The 23,811-nt window shown below is 35.8% G+C and overlaps 1 protein-coding gene across 9 annotated transcripts in view; it reads left to right on the plus strand.

The window, feature by feature from the left end:
• The window catches only part of DMD (dystrophin), an 896,220-nt gene that overhangs the window by 582,180 nt on the left and 290,229 nt on the right, over nucleotides 1-23,811 (plus strand). For all 9 annotated transcript variants that reach the window (XM_017733467.1, XM_017733459.1, XM_017733457.1 and 6 more), the window contains one exon: nucleotides 19,208-19,325. In XM_017733467.1, coding sequence (XP_017588956.1) covers nucleotides 19,208-19,325 — 118 coding nt within the window. The remainder of the gene's footprint in view (nucleotides 1-19,207; nucleotides 19,326-23,811) is intronic.

The following is a 23,811-nucleotide window of genomic DNA, read 5'->3' on the forward strand; positions in this document are numbered from 1 at the left end:
GAACAATTTCTTTCTATTATGTTTGATAAGAACTTTCATTTTTAGAAGCTTTTAGATAAACTTAAGTGTCCACATCAGGGTAGAAAGCTACTTTTCATGAGAAATTCATCAAGAAATGTAAGATTTTTTTTGAGATATGCAGCCACAATTCTGTCTGGCCCATTACCAATGATCCAGGAAAATACTCTGGTGTACTTTTTAATATTTGTTAATATCCAGTTCTCTCTCTCAATTAAATTATTCCATAGATCTTAAATATCTCTAAAAATTCAGACATCTGTGTATGTCCATTTGTGTTTGATGAGGACATCTAGGAGAGTGATCTTTCTCAATACAGTAATCCTTAATGTTTAAACTACACTTTCTTAGTTTGGTATGGTTGAACAACTCTGTCACTTAAAAATAATGGCACCAAAAAAAATAGACTCAAAACATTATTTAAAATTAAGATCTCCGTAACAGAAATCTGGTTAAATTTACACTCCTATGGGAGAGAAGAGAGTAATATTTTGAAGCATATTAACTGAATTTCAATTTACAATTCAGAGAAAACTTAGTACTTTGGAATTTTCCATGAAAATGTAGAAGGGTTTTTTTGCTTTGTTTTGATATTTTAATAAGTGAATGGAAGAGACAAGACTGTGTGTACAGGATTTTACAGGAAAAGGAGTGGAGAGGGGGAGATCTGGGTTAAAAATATATTCACAGATATTTTTGGTCCACTCTTACAGATTGTGTGTTGCTGAACATAATATGTACAACAAGGACACAAAGTGTATTCCTCAGAACATACTTGAAATTTTGCTGATTTTATACCCACTGCCTCTTAAAAATTAGAATTATAATGTCTAACAAATCAGTCATCTAATTTCATCACCCAGATGCAGAGATTTTTATTATCCTTGCCATCCTTTCTGCAGTATTCTCATTTACCTTTGATACCTGTCAATTTTGGTAACCCATAACCTATGGACACTTTTTACATGAGTTCTTAAGGAAGAAGCTTGTAAACTGTGCAGGGCAGGGATCCCGTCTTCATATTCCTTTAAAAATTATTTAGACACTGTAGATTCTATTAAAGGAAACCCAAAAAACCTAACATGTATTAATTGTTTTGATCATATTTTAGCTGCAATACAAATTCCTGGCATATCTCACTGAATAATGAAAAAATCATTTGTAATTCTTATTCATAGACACAAAATTGGGGCAGATCATAGCAAAAATGAATGTTTCCTGCTACTGAAATGTTAGACATGTTATCTCAGACTTCCAAACCATTTGGCCATCAGAGAGCAGACTGTTACCTGTTCTGATATTAATCTACTTGCAACAGCTACTTTGGTGCACAGTTTCAAAATGACAACAAACATGCACAATGCATCATAATTATGTCCCTTTCAGGAATAAGAACTGCAGAAAAATTTCTTGAACTTAAGAAAGTGTCTTTGCATCTGTGGGAACTAAAAATAGCCTTTTTAAAGATGTGGCTGTAAGGGATGTTTCCCAAAGTATCGCAGGGGGTTCACAATATGTTTTTAGGGGAGATAAAATGCAGAATCATATGTATGCATAATAGGCAGGCATCATTCAGTCTAAATTCAATCAAGAATGAAATGCTATTACGTGCAAACACCTCCTGGGCTTGTGCAGAGGTAATGGAGCATATGAAATAGATAAAGTGACAGCGAAGAGAGGAAGAAGATATGTAGTGGATATAATGTGTTGTTTTGTCTCCATCCAAATCACCTTAGTTTTTATTCCATGCATTTTGTAGACTGTAATTTGGTGATAATGGCTTCTTTGCACAGCTCAGGAGTGATGAAAAGGAATAACAAGGTCTGTTAATAGGAGGATGTGCATGTCCTTCCCAATACAGAGTGGAAGAAACTCATATTTTGTTTGTAAGAAACATCAGTAAGTATTCAGTATTGAATATTTAGGGAGAATAAATATGAAAAGACTGATTGGAAACCAGTCTGTGTAACAGCCAGGTGAAAAGACTCATCTATTTTCAGCCTTTCCTTACTTCTTGCATGCTTATTACTTCTTACATGCTTATTACTTTTGTGAAACATGCTTTATGAAATCTGTAGTTCTTGAAGTTTGTCTTCTGCATTATCAGTGGTTTTGATTCAGTGGGTTTGGTCTATGTTGTAAACTTCCAAGCCACACTGCCTGAGTGAGGAGCAGATTTGTATTGCTCTGCCTGAGAAGGGCTGCAACTGCAACATGATTCAAGGAGTCAGGACGTGGTCTCCTTTCCCCCTTGCTCCAGTTGGGAGCAATCTCTTCAGACACAGGGAATTTATGCCCTTTTTACTCCCTAAAGGGAGATGAAGCTGAATTCTCAGATGAACTGTTCGTGCTGTCTCAGTCCTGTCAACATTTTCAGACCTTCTCATTTCAGTGGAAATTTGTGATGACTAAATAATTGGAATGTGATACAGTCATGGAAAGCATTTAAATGTGTATTGTGGTTACTAGTTTTTTTAATTCCTTGATTTATCTAAAAGTCAAGTGTTTGGAGACTTCTTAGCAGCAGCTAGAAAATATGTATTAGTAATATAAATAATATATTATGCCAACATAGTAACAAATCAAACTCTTCCTGTTTACTACTGAAAGAAGATCTATTTATAACACTACAGATTTCCCTATAATTTAGGAAAAAAGAGAAACATCTTGCATAGGATTTGGCATAAATTTGAATGAGGACAACATTGCACTTAACAAATATTTTGAGTCTCACATAACTGTCTATTTGCAATAGTTCTTTACAGTGTTTTAGGTTACATAATTTGTATTTGATAGAACTGTAACAAATACAAGAATAAATAGGTTTTAAATGGGACTAAAAGCGGGTTTTTTCACACTTGAGAGCATAAGAAATGCTTTACTGAGTCAAATCATCATTATTCTGTCTAACCCAGGAAAATGTCTGTGGTGGTGACATTAGGGCAGGTTGAACAGGGAGAATGTACCAGCCTGAGTGCCTTCTGCTGCATGTTACCCTTCTACTGCCCCATCACTAGCATCCACAGCGCTTGGATTTGGGACATCAGGAGTCCTTGTAGCATCTATTTTTCAGCGTATTGTTCATGAAGTTGTCTAATCTCTCTCTGAAACTGCTGTTTCTCTTGGCTCTCATGACCTCCTGCGGGCAAGCTCTATATACTCAGTACCTGCTATGAAAAGAAATACTTTTTTTCATTCTAAAACAGTTACTACAATAATGCAGCATACTCCTGCCCACTCTCTTCTGTCTTTAAATGAAATACACATTCAGGAGTGAAATTTTCATTTTATGTAATGTTGTCAGGTTTCCTAAAACTCTTTTCTAAAGGATTTTGTAAAAAAGGCTTTATATGTGTCTGTATCCTACCTAAACTGGTGGTGAACTAGATCATCCTTCTCTGCATGCTTGTGGGCTTCTTTAAAGAAGTCCAGGAGTTTTTTTTAACAAAAAACTATGGCAGCTATGGGACACCAGTTTCAAATCCTAGTGCTGGAGCTGTAGGATTGAAGCTGTGCACTATGGTCACATGTCCTGCTGTCAAAGCCTCTCGGATCTCCCTCCTCACAAGGAGTTTGTGTCACTTCTGGTTACAGACCCATCTTATTCTTCAGACCTGGAATATAATTCCTGGGTTAATTTTTAGATTAGGTAATTAATGTTGTCTTATTTTAAAGTACTTTTTAGTATATAATAGGATCCCAACACCAACACAGCCTTTCTTTCCTTTATTATTTGCATCTCTATGTTACAGTGCACATCTTACTATTTTTCTGTCACCAAACTTCTGAGAAAAGATATGTCAGCTAAAGTAAAACAAGCTCTTCATGTCTTAGCTAAGAAATTGAGGCCAGCATTTTTAATAGAAATAAAAATAGAGAAAATTGTTAGCCTGCCATTTTTCACTGTCATTCCATAAAACATATCATACTACAAAGAAACTACAACGACAAGGAGAGGCCAATTTTAATATCTAAGCTAACTTTGAGGAAGAAATAATTTAGTAATTGTTCTTATTATTGGCAGTCTTATTATAGACAGTCTGCAGGTACTGTTTCCCATCCTTCCTGTTCTTTCTTCATTGTTATCAAGTAATCAAAATAAAAGTTGAAAGAGTATTAGCTCTAATAAATGCATGTGATCATGTTTTTATTCAAACCAATATTAAAAGTTCTATGGAAAATGATGCTGTAAATTAGCACAGGGTTCTATTTATTCTCTGTGCTGGTTTTAATAGTTGTTTTATTCACAAATGAAGGGTAAGTATAATAAAAAGATCTTGAAGGAGATCTAAAAGTCTGTGCAGTCCAGATTTTTGCAGGCAGGATCAACTAGACTTAGATCATTTCTGACCAGTTTCTGTCTAACCTGCTCCATAAGATTTTTTGTTTTCTGTATCTTTGCAGAATTTTTTTCCCACAACTTTGCAATCCTTGCCAGTCAAAGATGTTTGTCTCCAACCTTAATGTCCCCTGCTTCAATTTAAGCTAATTATGTCACCACAATGAAAATTGAGAACAGTTTACTCTCTCTCAGCAATAACCTCATATCCTTGAAGGGTGGTACTTCAATTTTCTCTAGAGTAAACAAATCCTGCTCCTTAAAATCTCTATCCTTGTTTCTAGATTAGTGACCATCTGTCCAGTCATTTGCTACCCATTCTGATGCTAATCCAGTTTTTCAGCTAGTTATTTTAATGCTTTGGACTTATTGATTTCTTAGGGTTTTTTGAGAGTGTTTTGAATTGTGTTCCTCTTCTCAAGTTCTTGCTGCTGGTTGGGTTTTGCATCATTGTGAATATAAAAAACCCAATCTCTATTCCATCAACCAATAACAGTGATTAATATTAGGCATAGGACAGATCTGTATGTATGTAGCTTCACTTGATATTGCCTTCCCATATAGTGTATTCAAGTTATGTTGTTTGGTTTTTTTCCCATCAGTTTCATTTCCATTTACATCCAAGTTTCCTGCTTTTGGTAACATCACATGGGCAGTATTAGAAGCCTTGCTATGGGCATCAGGCACAACTTCTACCTGTGGGTCACTATTGGTAAATCTTACAGCTCTGGATGAAGGGAAATGCAGTTTTCTGCTTATTATTTACTCTTTATAAATGGTTGGCTATATTACTTGTTACTATTTTCCCTTCTCAAAGGTTGTTTAATCATGTGTTCTAAAAAATGAGCTAGGGATAATTCACCTAAAATTTCCTGGGTGGTTTTCTATGCCTCTTTGAAAAGTGAGGTTTATTCATCCATTGCAGGTCCTTAAATATAACTACTAATGCCCATGAGGTTTCTTGAGCCAGTTCCTGAGTATTATAGATGAAATTCATGAGCTGTCACATCAGAATTCATATTGAGTTAGATAAGAATGATGTCACACCAATAACAAAGTTAGCATTGTTTGTTTATTGTCTTTCACATAGAGACCTTCTGCCTTGAAGCTGTTAACATAAGTATTAGTGCTAGAACAAACCTTTTTTCAGACTATCGCTTCAAAAGTTTCAGTGACTGCTTTATTCTGTTTAGGTAAAAATGTTGAGGCAAAATAAGTTTGCAAACTTTATGGCATCTGCAAAAATAATCTCCGTCTTGTATAACATTAAAGAGAAAAGAGCTATAGGTTTGAAACTCTTGTTTCCATAAGGGGATAACAAACACTGTGGATAATAGTACAAAAAGCTGTTTAGACTCTCTGTGATGGGCTGTAGTCCTTATCCAAATATTGGCTACTGTTACATATTACTTGTATATATATATGTGTGTATGTGTGCATACTTATCTATATTTTAATACATATATTTTTTTTCCCGGTAGAAGATGTAATGAAGACCACCATCAAAATAAATCAAAATAAATCATCAGGTAGCTAGATGGATTGGTAACAGCAAATTCTGAACAATAGCCTGAGTAAGCAGTGACTTTGAGGTTGAGAACAAATATTTGAAAACATTCTTCCAATAAGAATACTAGGAAGTACATGCAAGAATAAATTATGGAAAGTTAGTACAGGTATCCTCAGGCTGCTCCATGAATTTGTTCCAAACCAGCTGTGCCTTTTTAAAGAAAATTACATGGAGTATGCAGCAATGGAGACTTGACTCTGATCTCTTTCTCTGCTGTGCGCACACATACATACACAGATGTTGTAGTCCTGCAATACTGTGTCTTGATTACAGACAGGCTCACTGCAGCTGTTTTACATGAGATAAAGCTGGGGAGCAGATGCAGCAACAGGTAAGTGGTTCTATATTCAGTCAGGTGAGACTCATCAGGTCTCATTAACTCAGGCTGTTCTGAAAGGCTCTGTACTGCTGAGCTGGCCCCAGAAATCACACAGCTGTGTTCACACCACGCTCTGTGTGCATTAGTTAAGTCTCTCTGACCTAAGCTAGTTCTTTACCTGATCAGCTGTAGAGCCTCTTCCCTGTGTTGTATTTAGTCCAGAATTGGGGCTAACTCATCCATAGGTAATTGAGGATTGTTTGTCTTTCTGGAGTATGCATCTCAAATATCAGTTAGCTCCTCTCTTTCATACCACTGCTTTTCCGATACCTCCAATCCTTCCATCTCAAGCCTCTACCCTGCTGATCCCACTCATTCCTGTTCCCCACCCTTCATACACCTGCCTTGTGGTCAGTCTGAAGCAGTTGCCTTCCTAGGCAGGTGAGAGGTGAATGGTTCAGGAAGCAGGATGGATAGAGCTGTCCAGAAACTACAGTGCACTCTCCCAGGAGGGAATGTGCATCCATTTTCAGTGGTACACCAGAGTCTGGGCACCTAAGCTCTTGGGTTGATGCTGCTGTGGCAGTTTCTGCTTTTATTTTTTGCTGGGGTTTTTTTGTTCGGTATGGATAATGAGTATGCTTTGTGGCTTTTTAGGGTTTGAGGGATTGTTAATCTGTGGACAGAGATTCAATTTGGAGTTAATTCAATAAACATGCCCTCAGCCAGAAATCCTCTGCAATTGTGTGCGAGTATAGAAAACTCTCCTAATGTATCTCTTATGTGACTTTAGTTGTTTATAGTAGGGAACATTCCTCCAAGATAGTAACTTGTACAATCTGATTTCCATATGCAATGTCTTAGCCTGTGGAAGACAGTTTGAAACATTTTCCTTTGATCTAAGGTGACATTAGAAAACAGTAAACCACCAACCCTCCAGAGAACAACCTTGGCATACATGGTGAATCTTTTACAATTATTTGTTATCTCTTAATGCCTGCACATCTGCAGCTGTGAGTAATTAAAGTTTGAAGGGAAGCTAAAATTTTAAAACTGATTACAGTCTTTGCAGTTTTTCAGAACTACATTTGAGTTTGGGTTATTTTTGTTTTGTTTTGAAGAAACATAGGGGTCATATTCAAAGAAGTTAAAACATCCTTTTATACACGTTAACCTACAACCTGGCATACAGACTAAGAAGATATGGTATCACAGCAGCTATTCCACTGTTGGGAATTTGTTTAGAAAAAAAAAAGAAAAATTTCTGACTACACGTCTTCTCTATTACTACATTAATGCCCTACACTGCTGCTATTAGGGTTGCACTTCTTTGGCATTCTCTCTCAATTTCACCTTAATCAAAATGAAAATGTGTAACTTCAGCTGTCTGTACACCAACAACTGCCATCCTCCATTCCCCATCTACCCATCTTCAGTAAGGCAGCCCAGCCATTTCTCATTTCCAGTGGCAGTTTGCTTCTGTTCCTTTTCCTTAGAGCTGTGTCCCTGTTACACCTGTCCTCTGACCTTTCTTCGCACAAGGCAGAGGCTGAGACCAAAAGGAAAGCCATGGGTGTAAGCTGGCGTGGTGGCATCAGTGCCACTACTGCACCTACTAGAAATGGTCAACCAGTGGCATCTCCATAGCCCTGGAGACCCTTCCTGAGGAAACAGCTGATACAGAGTTTAAGGACATGCTGAGGCACATCTCCTAAACTTGTTTGGTTTATTTTGTTTTTAACCAGAATATATTATGCTGTCATGGATAAATAAACTGATGTTGCTTTTAGCTGGTTCATCAGCACTACAGGATAATGGCATCTGTTCAGTCTTATGTGTAATATTTCTCCTTTATTTCTTGATGCAGTTTCTTATTCTTGTTTCAGCCCATGTTTCTAGAGAGTTCTTCAAATCCCTTGGACGTGGCTACAATTTACATCTTTGCATTTTCTAGTGTTTGGAATGAAAGTATTTAGAAGGATACTCTGGAGGGTAAAGTAGAAGCGAAAGAAATGGTAGATTCCTAAACTCAGTTTTCTTTTGTTAATAATTAATAGCTGACAAAAAAAATTGCTTTCAAATGTAGCTCTCAAGAAAAATAACTCTTACTTTTTCTTTCTGGTGGAAAAAGCCTCTGGAAAGAAGTTTGTCTGCATATGTATATGTGATAATTTTCAAGAGGAAAGAAATAAGGTCAAAAAGTTGAATAAGAAAAAATTGCCAAGATAGATACATTTTTCAGTTCCATAGACTGTAAAATACCTCCCAGTTTTGCCGGCTGCTATTTGCAAAAAAAACCAGTGACCTCAGTCTGGAGTCCTTCCAGGATTCAGCTCTTGAAGAACTGCTTGTCACAATCTAGCATTTCCATAGGGAGATACAAATCATTAATTTTTAAAAATATAACACATTTGAGAGCTCTTGTTTCCACCTCCCAATATGGCCTTTCAGTAACTGACTTTGTTATGGTAACAGGGAGGGGGAGAGTGGGAGACAGGGTCCAGATGCATCATAGCAGCCTCCCAGTTAATTTGGGTTCTCCACCCTGGAGAACTGACTGCATCAATCCTCAGATAAGCCTCTATACGGTATGACATTTTCTTGCACCTTCCTAATTTAGTGCATAAAAAGTGAAAATATCACTTATCAGATAAGGCCAAATTGTCAGGTATGTAATACTTGAAAATTATTATTCCAAAATTTTATATATCTCTCTGTATTGTGCTTCATGTCAAATTATGTGTCAATGCTACTAATGTGAAAAACACCTTACTGGCATTGGAAAAGTTACTATTGAGTGAAAACCTGAAAATCAAGTTGGATTAACTGATAAAGATGACCACTTTTTACTAGTGAGTTGTTAGCAGCCAGTGCCATAAGCCTTGGTTTAGGAGTTGCAGTCTGTGAATTCAAAAAAAAAAAAAAAAGCCTGTCCTGTTGAAAACCAGCTCTAGAAAAAGGGATGATGTACAGTCTTTCCATCTTCAGTTATTTTCCAGCCTGACTGACACTATTATGGAACTGCATACAGTGAATTTATGAATGTGGTCAGGATTTTTTACACAAGGCAGTGTGCAGTATAGTTTGTTGTTAAGCTGAGGTTCATCTCTGTAGTACATGGGAGAGCAAGCACGTGAGAACAGTCGAGCAAAAAGCTGGCGACAAGTTTATTTCTTTCTGGAACTGTGGAAATACTTTGTCTATAAAATGTTTGTATTTTACAAACATAACAGGAACGAAGTGTAAATAAAAATACACTGCAAGGTACAGTTTCATACCTACTTTCATTCCAGTGTCCCAGGAAAAAGCTGAGTGGCTAAAAAACAAGTTCTGTTCCTCCAAAGCAAGGGAATTGCAGCCAGAAAACAACAGTTTCCAATGCCTAGAAAATCTTGTTTGTGGAAAAAAAGTCAGCATTTCCAAACAAAGATAACAGAGAAGAATATTTTCATTTTGACTTTCAATATTGTCAGGAACATTTACTGTATTTATAAGTGTGTTGTAATATTATCTCAAGAAACCCTCTTCCTCTGTTTTGAGCAGATTGTGGTACTCAAGCTCATTGCCCCTCTGGCCTCAGTTACTCCTCAGTTACAGAATAGAAATCAGAGGAAGGTCATTAGTTTTGGAATTTTATTCATTTGGCTCCATCTCTCTTATTGCAAAGGCCCACTGTAAAATCCATATCTATACCTACTCATGTATCACCATGTGTGTATACATGAATGAACATGCAAAGCAAATTGGTTTTCCCTGCTTTTATTATTGTAGTGTCAATCTACTTTATCAGTGATTCTTTCTTTTCTATTTCTATCAGATACATTTCTGAAATTGTCATTCAGATAATAAACTGTGTTTTCTGAAACAGAAAAATGCTAATTTTTCTTCCACTGGCGTAGCATTTTGTGGCTACTCTGCAAGCTGCTAATCAACATCTGTACTTTCTGCCCCAAGCAATGTTTACAGATGAAATACATTAACTGTTCATAGTAAGAGTTCTTCTTGTCTGAACAAGAAATATCTCCATTTTTTTGCTTAACTTTATGCTTAAACACTGCTGTCAGTCCTAAATTGATTAAATATATTTAAATTATATCTGTGTGAGGGAGGGGTACCAAGTAAGACTGATACTGATTTAAGGAAAAAGGTGTTGAAAATTCATCTCAGAGAAACTGGCATTATAGGGGAGCTCAACTGTTTCTTTTTAATTTCTCACAAAATTATAGATTTCAAGGTCAGAAAGACAAGTATGCTCATATACTTATATGAAACCACTCCATAGGATTTTACATAGAGATTCCTTTTCCTACTCTTCCAAATTGTGTCCATTAAAAAAAAATTCTTTTTTAAATTACACAGTTCTGTTAATAGTCTCTTATATTCCTTAGTCATTTGCTCTGTATTTAAGTGTACTGACTATAAGAATTTGCATCTTTTCTGTTTAAATTTTACTGTCTTCAATTTCCAGCCAATATACCTTTTCAATGCTACTGTTTCCATAGTTCATAATTATTGTATTAATCAGAAAAACATCTTAGTAGGTTTTAGCAGGAGCAAATCTATCCTTCGCAGCAAGATATATTAAAGAAGGGGCAGCACCAGAAAAGTCTAAAATGAGGCATAATTACATAACATAGATGCAGTGCAGCCTTGACACTCCTGCCCAGCTGTGCAGCTCTACAATAGTGCTGTTTGCTGTGCCCCTTTTGTTTGGCTTCTGCCTGTGAGTAGAAGCCCTTCCAACCTATCCTGTAGAAATTTAAAATCCAGTACTCATCTTTGCAGTAAGCCCTCCTTTATCTGCCTCTTGTGAATGTGTCCTTTAATCTGATGGGTGTTCTCCACCAGCATTTCAAAAGGTGTTCACTGGAACAGGACAGAGAGGTGCTGCCTATTCCTGTTCCCTTATATATATTTTCCAGAGGAGAAGGCATCCATCCAGTCAGTGACACACCTGCTTTCGGTGTGTGCCCTTGTGGCCAAGAAGGCAAGGGTATCCTGGGGTGCCTTAGGAAGAGCATTGCCAGCAGGTCAAGGGGGATGATCCTGCCCCTCCACTCAGCCCTTGTGAGGTGTATCTGGAGTGCTGGGTCCAGTTCTGGACTCCTCAGTACAAGAGAGACATGGGGCTCCTGGAGTGGGTAAAGTGGGAGGCAAGAAAGATGATTAAGGGGCTGGAGCATCCCTCTGATGGGAAAAGGCTGAGTGAGCTATACATACATTTCCTTCCTTCCTTTTCTGTTAATGAAATAGGAACATCAGAATTTTTCAGGTTTCTACCTTGTCTTCTGTGTTATTGTTGACTGTAATTAAGTACATAGTAACAAAAATGTGGAGGAACAAAAACTTGAAGTAAATCAAACAAAGAAACAAGCACAACCAAAGAAAACCCAAGAAAAATGAAAACAAAAATAAAGGCAGAAGTGTAGTTCTGAGAGTAAAACCTTTCTGAATATACCAGAAAGGTTTAAGGAAAAAAGCTAGTCTTGTAACTTCATATGGTTCTCATCTTTTGGCAAGACAAAATATGAATAAAGATCCAAGTTACTAGGTGTAGGTTAAAGTTTTTTCCAACATTTCTTATCAGATAGGGTAAATAAGAAACACCTTCCCTTTTCCCTGCCACCTACCTCCACACACAGAGCCAAATAATATTAAGTTCACTGTAAGAAAAAATTATGCAACAGTATTTGTTCTTTTTTACAAAAGCAAAGCCAAACGAACCAGATTAAATCCTCTTTCTTCACTTTACATTTTTCTTGAGAAAAATATCCAGTTTCCTAAGGTACTAAAGGAAAACTTCCCTGGAAACTTATGTTGTGACAATCCATTTTATTCTCCTTAATTGTTATTCACTTGCTGTTACTGGAGAAACCTTCCAATAAAAGTAATTACAGATTTCCAGGGGATCTAGTAGAAACTGAGGAAGTCATTCTGTGGGGTTTTTTACGAAGTTAAAATTGATTCAATCTAATCATTTCTCTATAAAATTGGATAATTTGTGGAGCATCTTTAGTCAAGCTATTAGCTTTCCTTCTCCACAAATGTCGGTTATTTTCTTAAATTTTAAAAAAATTTAAAAAAATCTGTTTGTTTTGCTTATATTCATAATAAAAAATTATGTTTACTCAATACTATTTTCCTTTTGTCAAAAATGTCACAAAGAACTGATAACATTGCTTTTGAAGTTCATTGACAAGTACATCATCTGAAAAAAACAGTAAAGAAAAGACTAAAGATGAACCCTTGAAAAACAGAACATCTGCCCTCAGTGTTATTGGTAATACAGATTTGTTAAGTGGATAGGAGAAACCCTTAATTTGAAAAACCATTAGTTATAAAAAAGAAGTAAAGTAGTAAATTTTGCATATTCACATTCTACAAATAGCAGCTCTACACTGAGAGATTTCAGTTCTGCTGACTGATACAGAAATGGGGGAAGTTCTGTAGCTCCTAACACCGATTCCCATCCATTAAGTTATTTAGTGGGATGGAAGGACATCAGATACCCTGGAATAGTTTTGCCTGATAGTTTAAATGCTCATACTTTACTGCAAGAAAAAGTAGTATTGGACAGCCACATTGTTTGGGGTCAAGAGGCTGTAATTCCATACACAGTTCACGTTTACTCAGATTTACTGTTAGAGCTTTAATCCTGTTCCAGTCTTGAGTTCTTATATGTGATTTATCACTGTGTTCTAGTTGAAGGGATCTCATTATAGCCAAACACCCAAATCTTTAAATGTTGTTCTACTTGTTACAGATACATCTTTAGCTTTATTTCTTTTTTTTCCTGGCAATGGCTATAATAGAGCAAATTCTTTTTATTGCAGAATGATTCATTCACAAGCCATGTTAAACTGTAATCTTTTTCAATCTTTTTCTAATCTCCTCTGCATCTTCTCCATCCTGTCTGCTGGATGGACTCCAGTGCGGTCCATCAAGGCATCTCAGTTATAATGACCAAGCTGCTGATGGTTCGATCCTCTTGATCCGCTTCCAAAGTCCTCTCCTACAGACAAATGGGGAGCAGGGTGAGAGGAAGGATGAGAGTTATCCCAGCTCCCCGCCATCACCATCACCTTACTTTTCACCATCACCTTGCCATCACCATCCTTTTTGGTCAACACATGGAGACTCAAATTAAGTACTCCCCATTCTGTTTGGTTTGACTAGTGTGCATCAAGAGAGTGTTGCATGCTTTGCTGTCATAACTTCCCAGCATGAACTGGACTTTCTAAGTCATAAAGGAACATTTACAGTGGCACCAACATAACTGAATGAGTGATTGTCACAAAAAAGCACACAAAACGTCTATGGTGCTTCTTCATGCATCTCATGCAGCAGCTGGTAAGCTGTCACTGGTGGCTTTCCCACAGCATCACTGATGGAGCTGATATATTCACTTAGACAGCAATGAGAGCTGCTGAGGCAGTTCTTGAGGTTGCCCTAAGTGGACATAAAAGTACATGCTTAGGAAAACTTGCACTGCATAAAGCACTCAGGAAAAAACAAATTCATAGTGTCTGGTCTGTTAAAGTTCTGATTTCACTGACAGGCACCAATCAGCTATAAACATTACTAAATAGTTACACTTGCTCTTTATATTTCCTAAAATTTTCCATGCTTTGGGGGGAAAACACAAAATAGTTAATAGTCAAAAGAAAAGTTGTTTCAAAAGAGAAAACTCCACTGCATTATATTGCTTTCATTGTTTCATAATTTTATGTTTAAATATAGAGGGTATGTAAATGACCATTTTCTCTCATACTCTCTTCCTGCTTAGTGACAAGAAAACAAATTCAAATTGTGTTTGGGAGGAATATCTTAACAAAGCCAATTTTATTATGCAAATGAATTGTAGGTGTTGCATATCTGCATTTTCTGAAATTGTTAGCAAGTTTTTTCCAAAGCTTTCTCTCTTTCTAGGTGTGTGTATATAACACATTATATTTAGAGAGCAAATCAGCCAGAAGAAACTTAGTTGTTTTAAGTAAAAGTTGTCTTGACTATACATTTTGGAAGTTATCGTTCATTTTTTGTTTAAATTTAAGGCTTAGAGTCTAAAGTTTTCCAAAAGAAAAGCAAATAATTTCCTCAACAACTATTTAATGGAATTATGCTTTTCCTGAGGATATCATGGTGAGTTAGCTGGGAAGAGCAAAAAGCTTCATAGGATAAGAAATATATCTTCCTTCTCCCTTACATTGTCATATTAATCACCCACTTGTGCTCCTGTGGTTCACTGGTTCATTTCATTAAACAAGGTTGGGAGTGAACCAAAACAAATCATCCCAAACAGTTGTGGTCTTCAGCCATGGGTTGTTAATGACAAAAAGTGCTTCCAGTTTGCTCTTAACATGGAAAATCTTTTCTAAATTGCCATTTTGCCCAAACATAATTTTTTTGGGTCACTCACTATTAGCGTTTTTATACTTCGTATAAAATAGATAACAAACTATATTTGACTGGGAGCATGTAAGCAGCAACCTTAACTCTTGTTGATATGTTTGAATTCAGCAAAGACAGATGAAAAGTCCTGGCTTTGGTGTGAGAAAAGTTTCTTCAGATATTAAAGAGTGAACACCCATAATCAGCACTAGTAAATGATTAGTCAAATGTGTAAATCTTGGTACCGTACTGGAATTCAGCTATTCCATTTTGATAAAACATTCCATACAGTCAAGAAAAAAAAAAAAAATTTAAAAAGACTGGATAGATTTAAAGATCCTTTTATAGATACTCGTATGGCCAGAGTCACAAATATGCAAGCTGTAGCATGCTGTACCTTACAAAGCTAGAAAATATTTTAATTGTCAGTCTCAAACCTTGCAGTCCCACCAAGAATTTGTCACACTTCACCTGTTCCAGTTTTTCAGTTTATTTTTTTAGCAATTTAAAAAAAAAAATTTAGCAATTTTTATGCAAGTTATTTCAGTTGCGGACTTGAACAATTTGTTCCATACCTCAACACCCATTTTGTATACAAAAATCATAAAAGTTAGGAACCTGAAAATTGGATTTTTCTTTTGAGCAGCTGCTGTCTGCAAATGTGGAAAAATTGTTAAAAGTGAATAGCATCATTTTCTAACAAACTCTAGGTAAGTTGGATGACTGTATCTCATTGCTCATTATCATGCATTACTGTGCTATCACCAAGCATCATTATGCTGGCATTCATAGATACATGGAAAAAAAAGAAAAGCTCTTTTGGGGTTTAAAGATGTGTTTGTACAACCATGCATGTCAATGGTCCTTCACTGCTGACCTACTCGTATGGAGTTACATTTATAATTAAACAAAATTTCTTGATTGAAATGTGTTCTCTAATGCTCTGGAGAATATATTACTGTACCTTTACAGAGCACTAGAAAAGTGTTGGTAGAGACAAATTGTATGCAAAAGAATTTATTAAAAACCTCACAACTTTTAGTTTAACTGACTCCCTAAGTCTTTGTGCTTTTGGTGACCTAATGGGGATTGGATAGATTTCTGTTTCATTTATTTTGAAAGTAATTTAATTATAACTTTCATTTCTGTACTACCTATTTTTATATAGCACATTTGTTTCCGTGTGCTGACATTCCAAATCAGAGACATCTGGTCTGTTGCATCTGCTGTGCCTCCACCAGGGTGCCACTATTAATGAGTTTTTATTCCTGTGGTTGTTGTAACAGTAGCTTCTAATAGCTTCCACTCAGTTTTCTGTTGAGGATCTTGTTTTACAACCTTAAATACTTGGCTGAATTCATAAAAGTTTTTTAAACTATCTCCAGACATTAATTACTTCTGATTTTGGTTTTTGGGGTTTTTATTCATTTCTTTTAGATCATTCAGCTAATACTTTAAAGCTATTCAATTTTTATTTTTCCCAAAAATCATATTTAGTGGTCTTTTAGTTTCTATTCTTCAAAGCACTGCTCTTCCTAGCATAATTAACTGTATATTTATTAACCCACAAAATCAACTTGTATGATCAGTTTAGCCAGTCACAGAATATTTTTCTGAATATGGTAACACCTTAAGTGGTGCTCAAGTGTTATTGTTTATTTTCATGCTACAGGATCACAGGAAGACTTAGGAATTATGTGTTTTAGTAGCTACTTTTATCCACGTTTCCATCGGGGTTTGGTACATACACTGTAGGTACCATGTGGAACATGTATTTGCTAATTCTTTAAGATCTTACAAGTTGGTAAAACTAGACCAATAAACATAGTAAAAATTTTGTAATTCTAATTGATAAAATTCTACTGAATAAAATAGGACATTTCTTGGGTAAATTTCCCAGACACTTTGTATTAAATCAAGGAAAAAATATGTTTATTTGAGAAATGCCACTTTTTCTAAGGGTAAGAAAAGAGATCTGTTTTATAGTTATGTATTATTGTCTTATGAAAGGTCTAAGAATCTTCAGACCTGTTTATAGTGTTAAGAGTTTAAGGGTGTCCTTCTGGACCTTTCAATAAAATGCTCTTGTGCATCCAGCAGAAAATAATTTTATTCACTTTAAATGGCAGAGAGAAGGCTGTCCACACAATCCATACAGGGTTTTGTTTTGTCCCCAAGCGAACTGCAGAACTAGCAAGACTCATTTTTAAGAGGCATTTCTAGTTTTCCTGAATGTCCAGTTCAGGAATTTCAGATGGGTCTTGGAGGTAAATCCTTCTGTGAGCCCTTGGGCACAGATCAGCTCTATTCCCTCATTTTGGTACTGGGCAAATCCTTTCTGAGCTGTCCTTACCTAGTGCTTCATTTCTTACTGGATTTCATATAACAGCAGCTTTCCTTTGTGGTACAAACACAGCATTTAATGTCTAGTTGGAGACTCAGGCTTGATCAGATAAATCATTCTATTTGAATATTCCAGTATAAAATTATATTTAGGAAACTTTAGGGAAGAGAGTCACTGTCAGCATAAGACCTTAGAATGACTTAATTTGCTCTTCCTCTTCTGAAGATTCTCTAGGTAGGGAAGGAGAGAGAAAGGGAAATACTAGTTTGGAAGGCACAGAATTATCTGAGCCTGTTGTGTGTGTTTCAGTGTTCCTTCTGCACCGTCCATTTTGGCAATACGCGTAATACAGATGTCATTCGGCTGGACTGCGACTGCTTTTCCTATTGTAAAATTCATGTCACTCATTAACTTGTCTTCTTAGAAAATGGAGTTTAGAAGGCACATAGATATCTAGAGATAGTAACTGCATCAGTAGATTTTATTTCTCTTTCTAAGGAGAGACTTCTAATGAGAAATTTCTTTTTTGCTTAATTATGCAAGCTGCTGTTTTAGCTGCATGTCTCTGTATGCAATTCAATCAGTATACAAGTGAAAAAATACCATCCAAACTTTTGGGTATGACTTCAGAAAGCCAGTTATAATAGATTTTCAAAGAACTGTTACAGAAGGTAAAGGCAGGAATTTCACAGGGTGTTGCTAGAGGTATATCTTAAAAATTACCTTTTTTCCTGAAGAGTTTTTAACTGAACAAAGTGAAACTCTGTGGAGCTTTTAGTTTGCTTTTGATAGTACATGCTGTAGTTACTGGAAGCTATATTCTTATGCTCTTTTGTTAATCTTATTGAACAGAAAACAGTATTAGGTCTTTATTTGGAACCTTCAACTTGGTGAAAATTATGCAACTGTAGTCTGAAGTTGGAGGGTCAAATTTAGGACCAGACTCACAGGTCTTTTCTATCCAGAACAGTCAGTGAATAACAGCTTTTCAAAATCAAGTATGATTCTTTAGAAGAAAAGCATTTTAAGGACAGATGACTCTTAAGACAATAAAATACCTCAGGTGCTTTATCAACAGCCAGGTGAGAATGCTAACAGGTTATCCTACCAGTGTCCATGTAACCAGCCTGAAAAGTAGAAATCCTTCTCTTGCCTTTTTTGCCAGCTTGATATTTGTTAAAGTGTACCTATTAACTATCTGACAGCACGCTGTTCTGTTCTGATGACTAAAAGTTGTAGGCAGAAAAAAAGTAATTTTTTCATAGTTTTGTAATAAATACTGCTACTTTCAACTCCTACGACTGGGAAATTTAATGAGCATCTTTTCTAGAAACTACACAATAGGGAGCTGAAGTGTCTGAATTTGGTCAACGTCTTTTAAATACATACTTGGATGCTTCTCATGAGAGAAATGATTGTGCTGATTCCTTGTTTGCTCTTCCCTAATCCTTCACAAGAAGTTAAATATATGCATAAATTTTATATGCCTTACTTTCCTTGAGTTTTCATTTTCATTTTATCTAAAGCTATTGTATTTTAGTTTTTATTGCCTTCTAAATACCATGAAGCTCATCTTTTTCCCCGTGAGAAACTCTAAATCCACTTCTTACTTTCTAGTCAGATTGTCTTGGCTTTATATATTGATTTGAATAACATATAAATTATTGTGAGTGTTAATTATTTTTCTGCTAGGTAAGAAGTGAGGACAGAGAAAAGTGACACTAGCAGTCTTACAATGGCTTTTAGCCAATAGATAATAATTAAACAGTCTTGAAATATTAAAAAATAAACATAATTTATCAGACTTCATGAGCTAATAGGAAAAGCCTGCCTAATCTGGCAAGAATGTAAACCCTTATATCTTCTTTTTAAAATACACAGTAAAATATCAGATAATACAGAAAAATAGTGTCCTTCTATATAGCTTTATTGAGGAGAATAGCACATCCTGCATAATTTGATGTGTTAAAAATGTAGAATAATTGCTATTTTTTACCTAGTTTTACAGGTTATTTTAAAATTATTAGTGCAAGTTATACCTGGTATTTTTAAATTAATAAGAACAATATTTAGAAGGTCTAGACCAAATTCTTTGTATTATTTGAAACAGCAAACAATCTTTTTTCTTTAAATCAAGTTCACACAAAAAAAGTCCCTATATGTGGTCTTCCCAAGAGCTCTTTATGCTTTTTCCTTTATTTTATTTTTGTATTTGTGTTCAACTAGGCAATACTACAGGATCTGGAGCAAAGACGTCCCCAACTGGATGAACTAATAACTGCAGCACAAAATCTAAAAAACAAGACAAGCAATCAAGAGGCCCGGACAATAATTACTGACCGCAGTAAGTGGCAATTCTGCTATCATACAGCATTTCAGCAAACATGGAAAATGTTGTCGTATCTAATAAGCATAGCATTCTGCAGATACTTTATGCCTTTGCCATGAGAAGGAGAGTTCCATCAGGTGACAATCCCCACAGATTTTCCGAACTGCACATAGAAGAAATGTCAGTGAAAGTCAGTGATCCCACATTTCAGGTTTTTCACCTTAACTTTATGTTGCTTGTCTTCATAGTGGAAGGACGTTGTACATAATATAGAATGTAAGCACTGAAGATAAAGAAATACACTTATTCTTACACAAGGAGAAAAAAGAAAGAATTCACAGAGTATAGCCACAGGCTTGTAAGAGGCTTTCAATTCCATCCCCCGTAGTACAGCTGCAGGCTCTTCTTTCATCTCCCCTCAGTTGACGCACAAGTCTGATGATGCTCTGCTTTACTCTGTATTATTTCTTCAGTTCTGTTTTCCCTTTCCAGATTTAACTTAGCTGTGCCTAAGGTGGAAAAAATAGTAGAATAAGTTTTAGAAGAAGTCTATAGAAGACATAGCGTTGTCACCCTTGGGAGCTTGCATGTCCTTATACCACTCACTATAGGATGAAACACATGCTCAAGGTCATGCTATGGAAGTGGCCCTTGAGACAGACTGCTATATATCTTCAGTTATTATCTCAAGTTTTCAGGACCAGGAACTAGAAAAATGAATTTTTTATGGTCCTCAAGGTCTGCTATGGAGCTTAGAGAAGACCCAGGCCAAGTGTTTTGCATGTGGACAGAGACAATTCACTTTAGGTGGATGCAAACTGTTCTGTACATCTTGGTGTGGAGACCAGGGCTTGCTTCCTGAAACTGATGACTGTGAAGGTGTCAATGTAGGCTAAATTTTTCTATCCCCATAATTACAAACTTAATATATCTATATACACATTATCTCTTTCTTTTTATTCCATCAGGTAAGTACATTCCATCTATGCCCAAATCACTATGCACGTTTGGACCACATTGTTGGTAGTCCCACATATAAATGCTATGTAGAGTATATTCTATGTGCAATAACATTGTTAAACTGCTATTGAAACATGTTACTTAGAGAAGAAGAAGCTTTATGTTTTAATTAAAGATTTAGAAGGAAAGGATAGCGCTTATATATTATATAAGAACCTGCTCCTGTTGGACATGCAAATTAATTTTAGAATCACCAACTTGTTTGAAGTCGCATGAATTGTGTGCATTAACTTTACAGTGCTTATTCAAAACCAACACATGTAGTACTCCCATCAGTATTTTGTAGTATGTTTTAATTTTTAAAGTCTTCTGAAGTTAAGAATTGTAGACTTACAAAAAATGCAAGCATAATTCCTACATGCCCTCGTAAGAATTGTATGAATGACTGAATTTTATTCTGTTGGAAAACTGCATTTCACTTTAAGTGAATTTGCCTTCTAAGATAGATTAAATGCTTCTTTCTCATACAGCAAAGGAGAACAGCTATCAGACTGTAAATCATGAGTGAGTATATAGTAGCTCAACAATATTATAGCTTGTGTCTGTGGCTACTAAATATATGTACCACACTAGTAGTGTGGTATATACATTTTACATGATGACTTCTTGGTTTTTATCTATAAGAATTCTCAAAATTATCAGTTAGTTTTGAACTCAAAGTACAAAAGTCAGTTTTCTGTGATTTAACAATTAATTTTCTGTGCTGAAACTGTCAATATCCTTGTCTACAAAAGTGCAACTTATGATGCAGTAGATACAGGTCATGTCCCTTTATATACTTTCAAGTACACGTTGGAGTGTGATCAGGGCCATTTTTGGTCCAGTTTTCTGAGGCAGCAGACTAGATCCATGAAGGTTTTTTATGTTTATTCAGTTTATATCTGGGCAATTCTAGGTGATAATAAACACTACTCAGGAGGTATTTATTGCTTTTGGATTTTAAGGAGATTGTTATAGTATGGAGGGACACAAAGATGCTAGGACTTTACAATGTGACACATAAGGTATTTTCTGAATATTTGCTGCATATGACATGCTCTCATCTAAAGTATTTCTTTTAAAGAACAACAGTAATTTTTATATTTTTAATTGCTTGATTTTTTTTTTCTCCTTGTGTGCCATATGAAGAAGATGGAGATTGCTCTGTTTGGTTTGAATTAGGCCTGCTGAATATCTGTATAGACAGGATCTACTTGTTCTGGCTGCAACTACCTCTGTAGTTCAACTCTATTCACAGTGCTATCCTGTCCTGAAATAGGGATCCTCCTTATTCCCAGCCCAGCTGGGTGTCTCTAGCTGTGTGCCCTCACCTACTGTACTCCTGTCCTGTACAGTGCTCTCACCTACTGCAGGTGTTTTGCCTTGTCCTCTAGCACATACTGAGTTCAGCTTACTGCACCCAGTGTGTTGTCCCCAAGTCCATTCCAAGGAATCTTGTTCACAGCCAGAGCTGATCCCTGTATTGGAGAACCTACTCCCGTTGCTAAGGTTCAAGCATTCCTCAAAACCTTAGAAAATGTCCACTCCCTTGGTGTCCACACCAGGGTCCTGCTGCAAGTCCTCCCTGACTACCTCATCCATAGACTGTTTCCCATTTCCTGAGTTTTTCTCCCTCCTCATGAGTACAAATAGGTTACCATGGTTATGTTTTAGCAGTTATGAGTACACATTTAGTCTATTCTGTTTCATGACTTGAGCATTGGCACATTGGTGTTCCTCTGCAGCAGCTGTGTACCACACTCACAAGCAGCCTTCTGTAAAGTCACTCTGCCAGGGGCCAAATGCATGAGATCCCATCATGAAGGAAAGGGAGTGGTGGGCTGAAATGCCTTGGTCTTCATGTAGGGGTTGATAGACTTGACTTTATCTAGTGCACTCCCCAGGCTGAAGCACAGCATCTCACACTTTGGGAAATGAAAAGATGAGAAGATTAGCTAATTTGTATGAACAGGGTGTTCATTGCCTTTTGCTATTAAAGTGCTAGTAAAAACCTGCAATGCAATCATCTGGCCAGTATCACTGAAGAGACATGTTAGAAATATTAAATGAGACACAGGTACTCTACAAGAGTAGAGTTAGCTGCATTCTGCATCACAGGATGGGTTGGCATATCATCAACTGGAATTAAACCCTGAAGGTTCTGGCTTCTGTGCTAACCTTGCTAACTCTTAAGTCACTCTGCTTGCAGAAATATGTATGTTATGTTAGTTAAAGTCTAACTTTGAAATATATATGGAAATCTTATTTCCTTTTTAAAGTATATATAAAAAAAAATCAAGGTAAACATTTTATACAAAATAAAAAAAAAAAAACCAAAAGACATTTGTGAGAAAATGTCTATGATAAATTGCAAAAGAAATCTATAATCATGAGATTATTTTCAACAGAGTTGTCATAGTATTGCATAGATTTAGTCTTTCTTACAGTAGTTAAAGATGAACTCATACAATTGATTTCCTATGAATTTTTTTTCTCCACCCTTACTTCATTATCTGCATGAAACTGCTGGAGCTATATTACATGAAAAGACTTTGGCTCTATAAAGTAAACCTTGTGTTATGTTTACATAATGTTATATTTAAATCTCTGTGTGCTATGTAAATCATATTCTGTTTACCACTTACACACGAGAATATGTAAGAATAATAATTACATTTAGTCTTGAGGAAGAGTTGTGGGAAAAAGCAGCATACCTTTCTGCTCTTTTAATGCAGAAGCATTCTGTTCTAAGAGAACCATATGCTGTACAATAACATTTTTCTCTCCATAATGCATCACAGCTCAAAAACACATTGCTTTACTGCTTCTGAAAGTGTTGCTTCTTTAAAATGAATGAGTTTATAAGCAACTTTTAATTTAAAAAAGTAATTAAACTTTGAAAATTCCTTATTTTCCATCAGTCCTTATGTATGAATACACAAAGCTGGTAAGAAGTCAATATAGAAATATACTGAGAGGTAATAAAAACAAATTTACAGTCTTACAATCAGAAATACCAAACCAATATCAAAGACTATGTTAGATCTTGCTAGATCCTGGAAATATAAGAAACTTTAAATAGCAGGCCATGTGGAAGAGGTAACATCACATAAACTTTCTGTGGTTTCACTTGGCTAGTAATTTACATCCCAATTTTGTAATGTGATTTCTGGCTGTGTAAGTGATCGAGGAGGTATGGAAATTCATATTTATAAAACTGTATGAAGAAATAATCTCTTACTAACCAGGTAATCTCCCTTTAAAGATTATAAACCAAAGTAACACACACATTTCTTCAGCAATTTTTTGAAATTTATTGTACTCTCAAAATATCACTTGAGAGGTTAATTAATTCCTATTACATTAAATTCATAAATAATAACAATAAATACAAGCATTTCAATGAAGACTATTTTGATAAAGAATTATGCTTTGGGATGAAATGATTCCTTTTGAAATTTTCTTTGACAGTTTTAGGAAACAAGTCCACAAGTATATGAAT

The sequence above is a fragment of the Corvus brachyrhynchos genome, unplaced genomic scaffold, assembly GCF_000691975.1.
Source record: "Corvus brachyrhynchos isolate BGI_N302 unplaced genomic scaffold, ASM69197v1 scaffold34, whole genome shotgun sequence".
NCBI lineage: Eukaryota > Metazoa > Chordata > Aves > Passeriformes > Corvidae > Corvus > Corvus brachyrhynchos.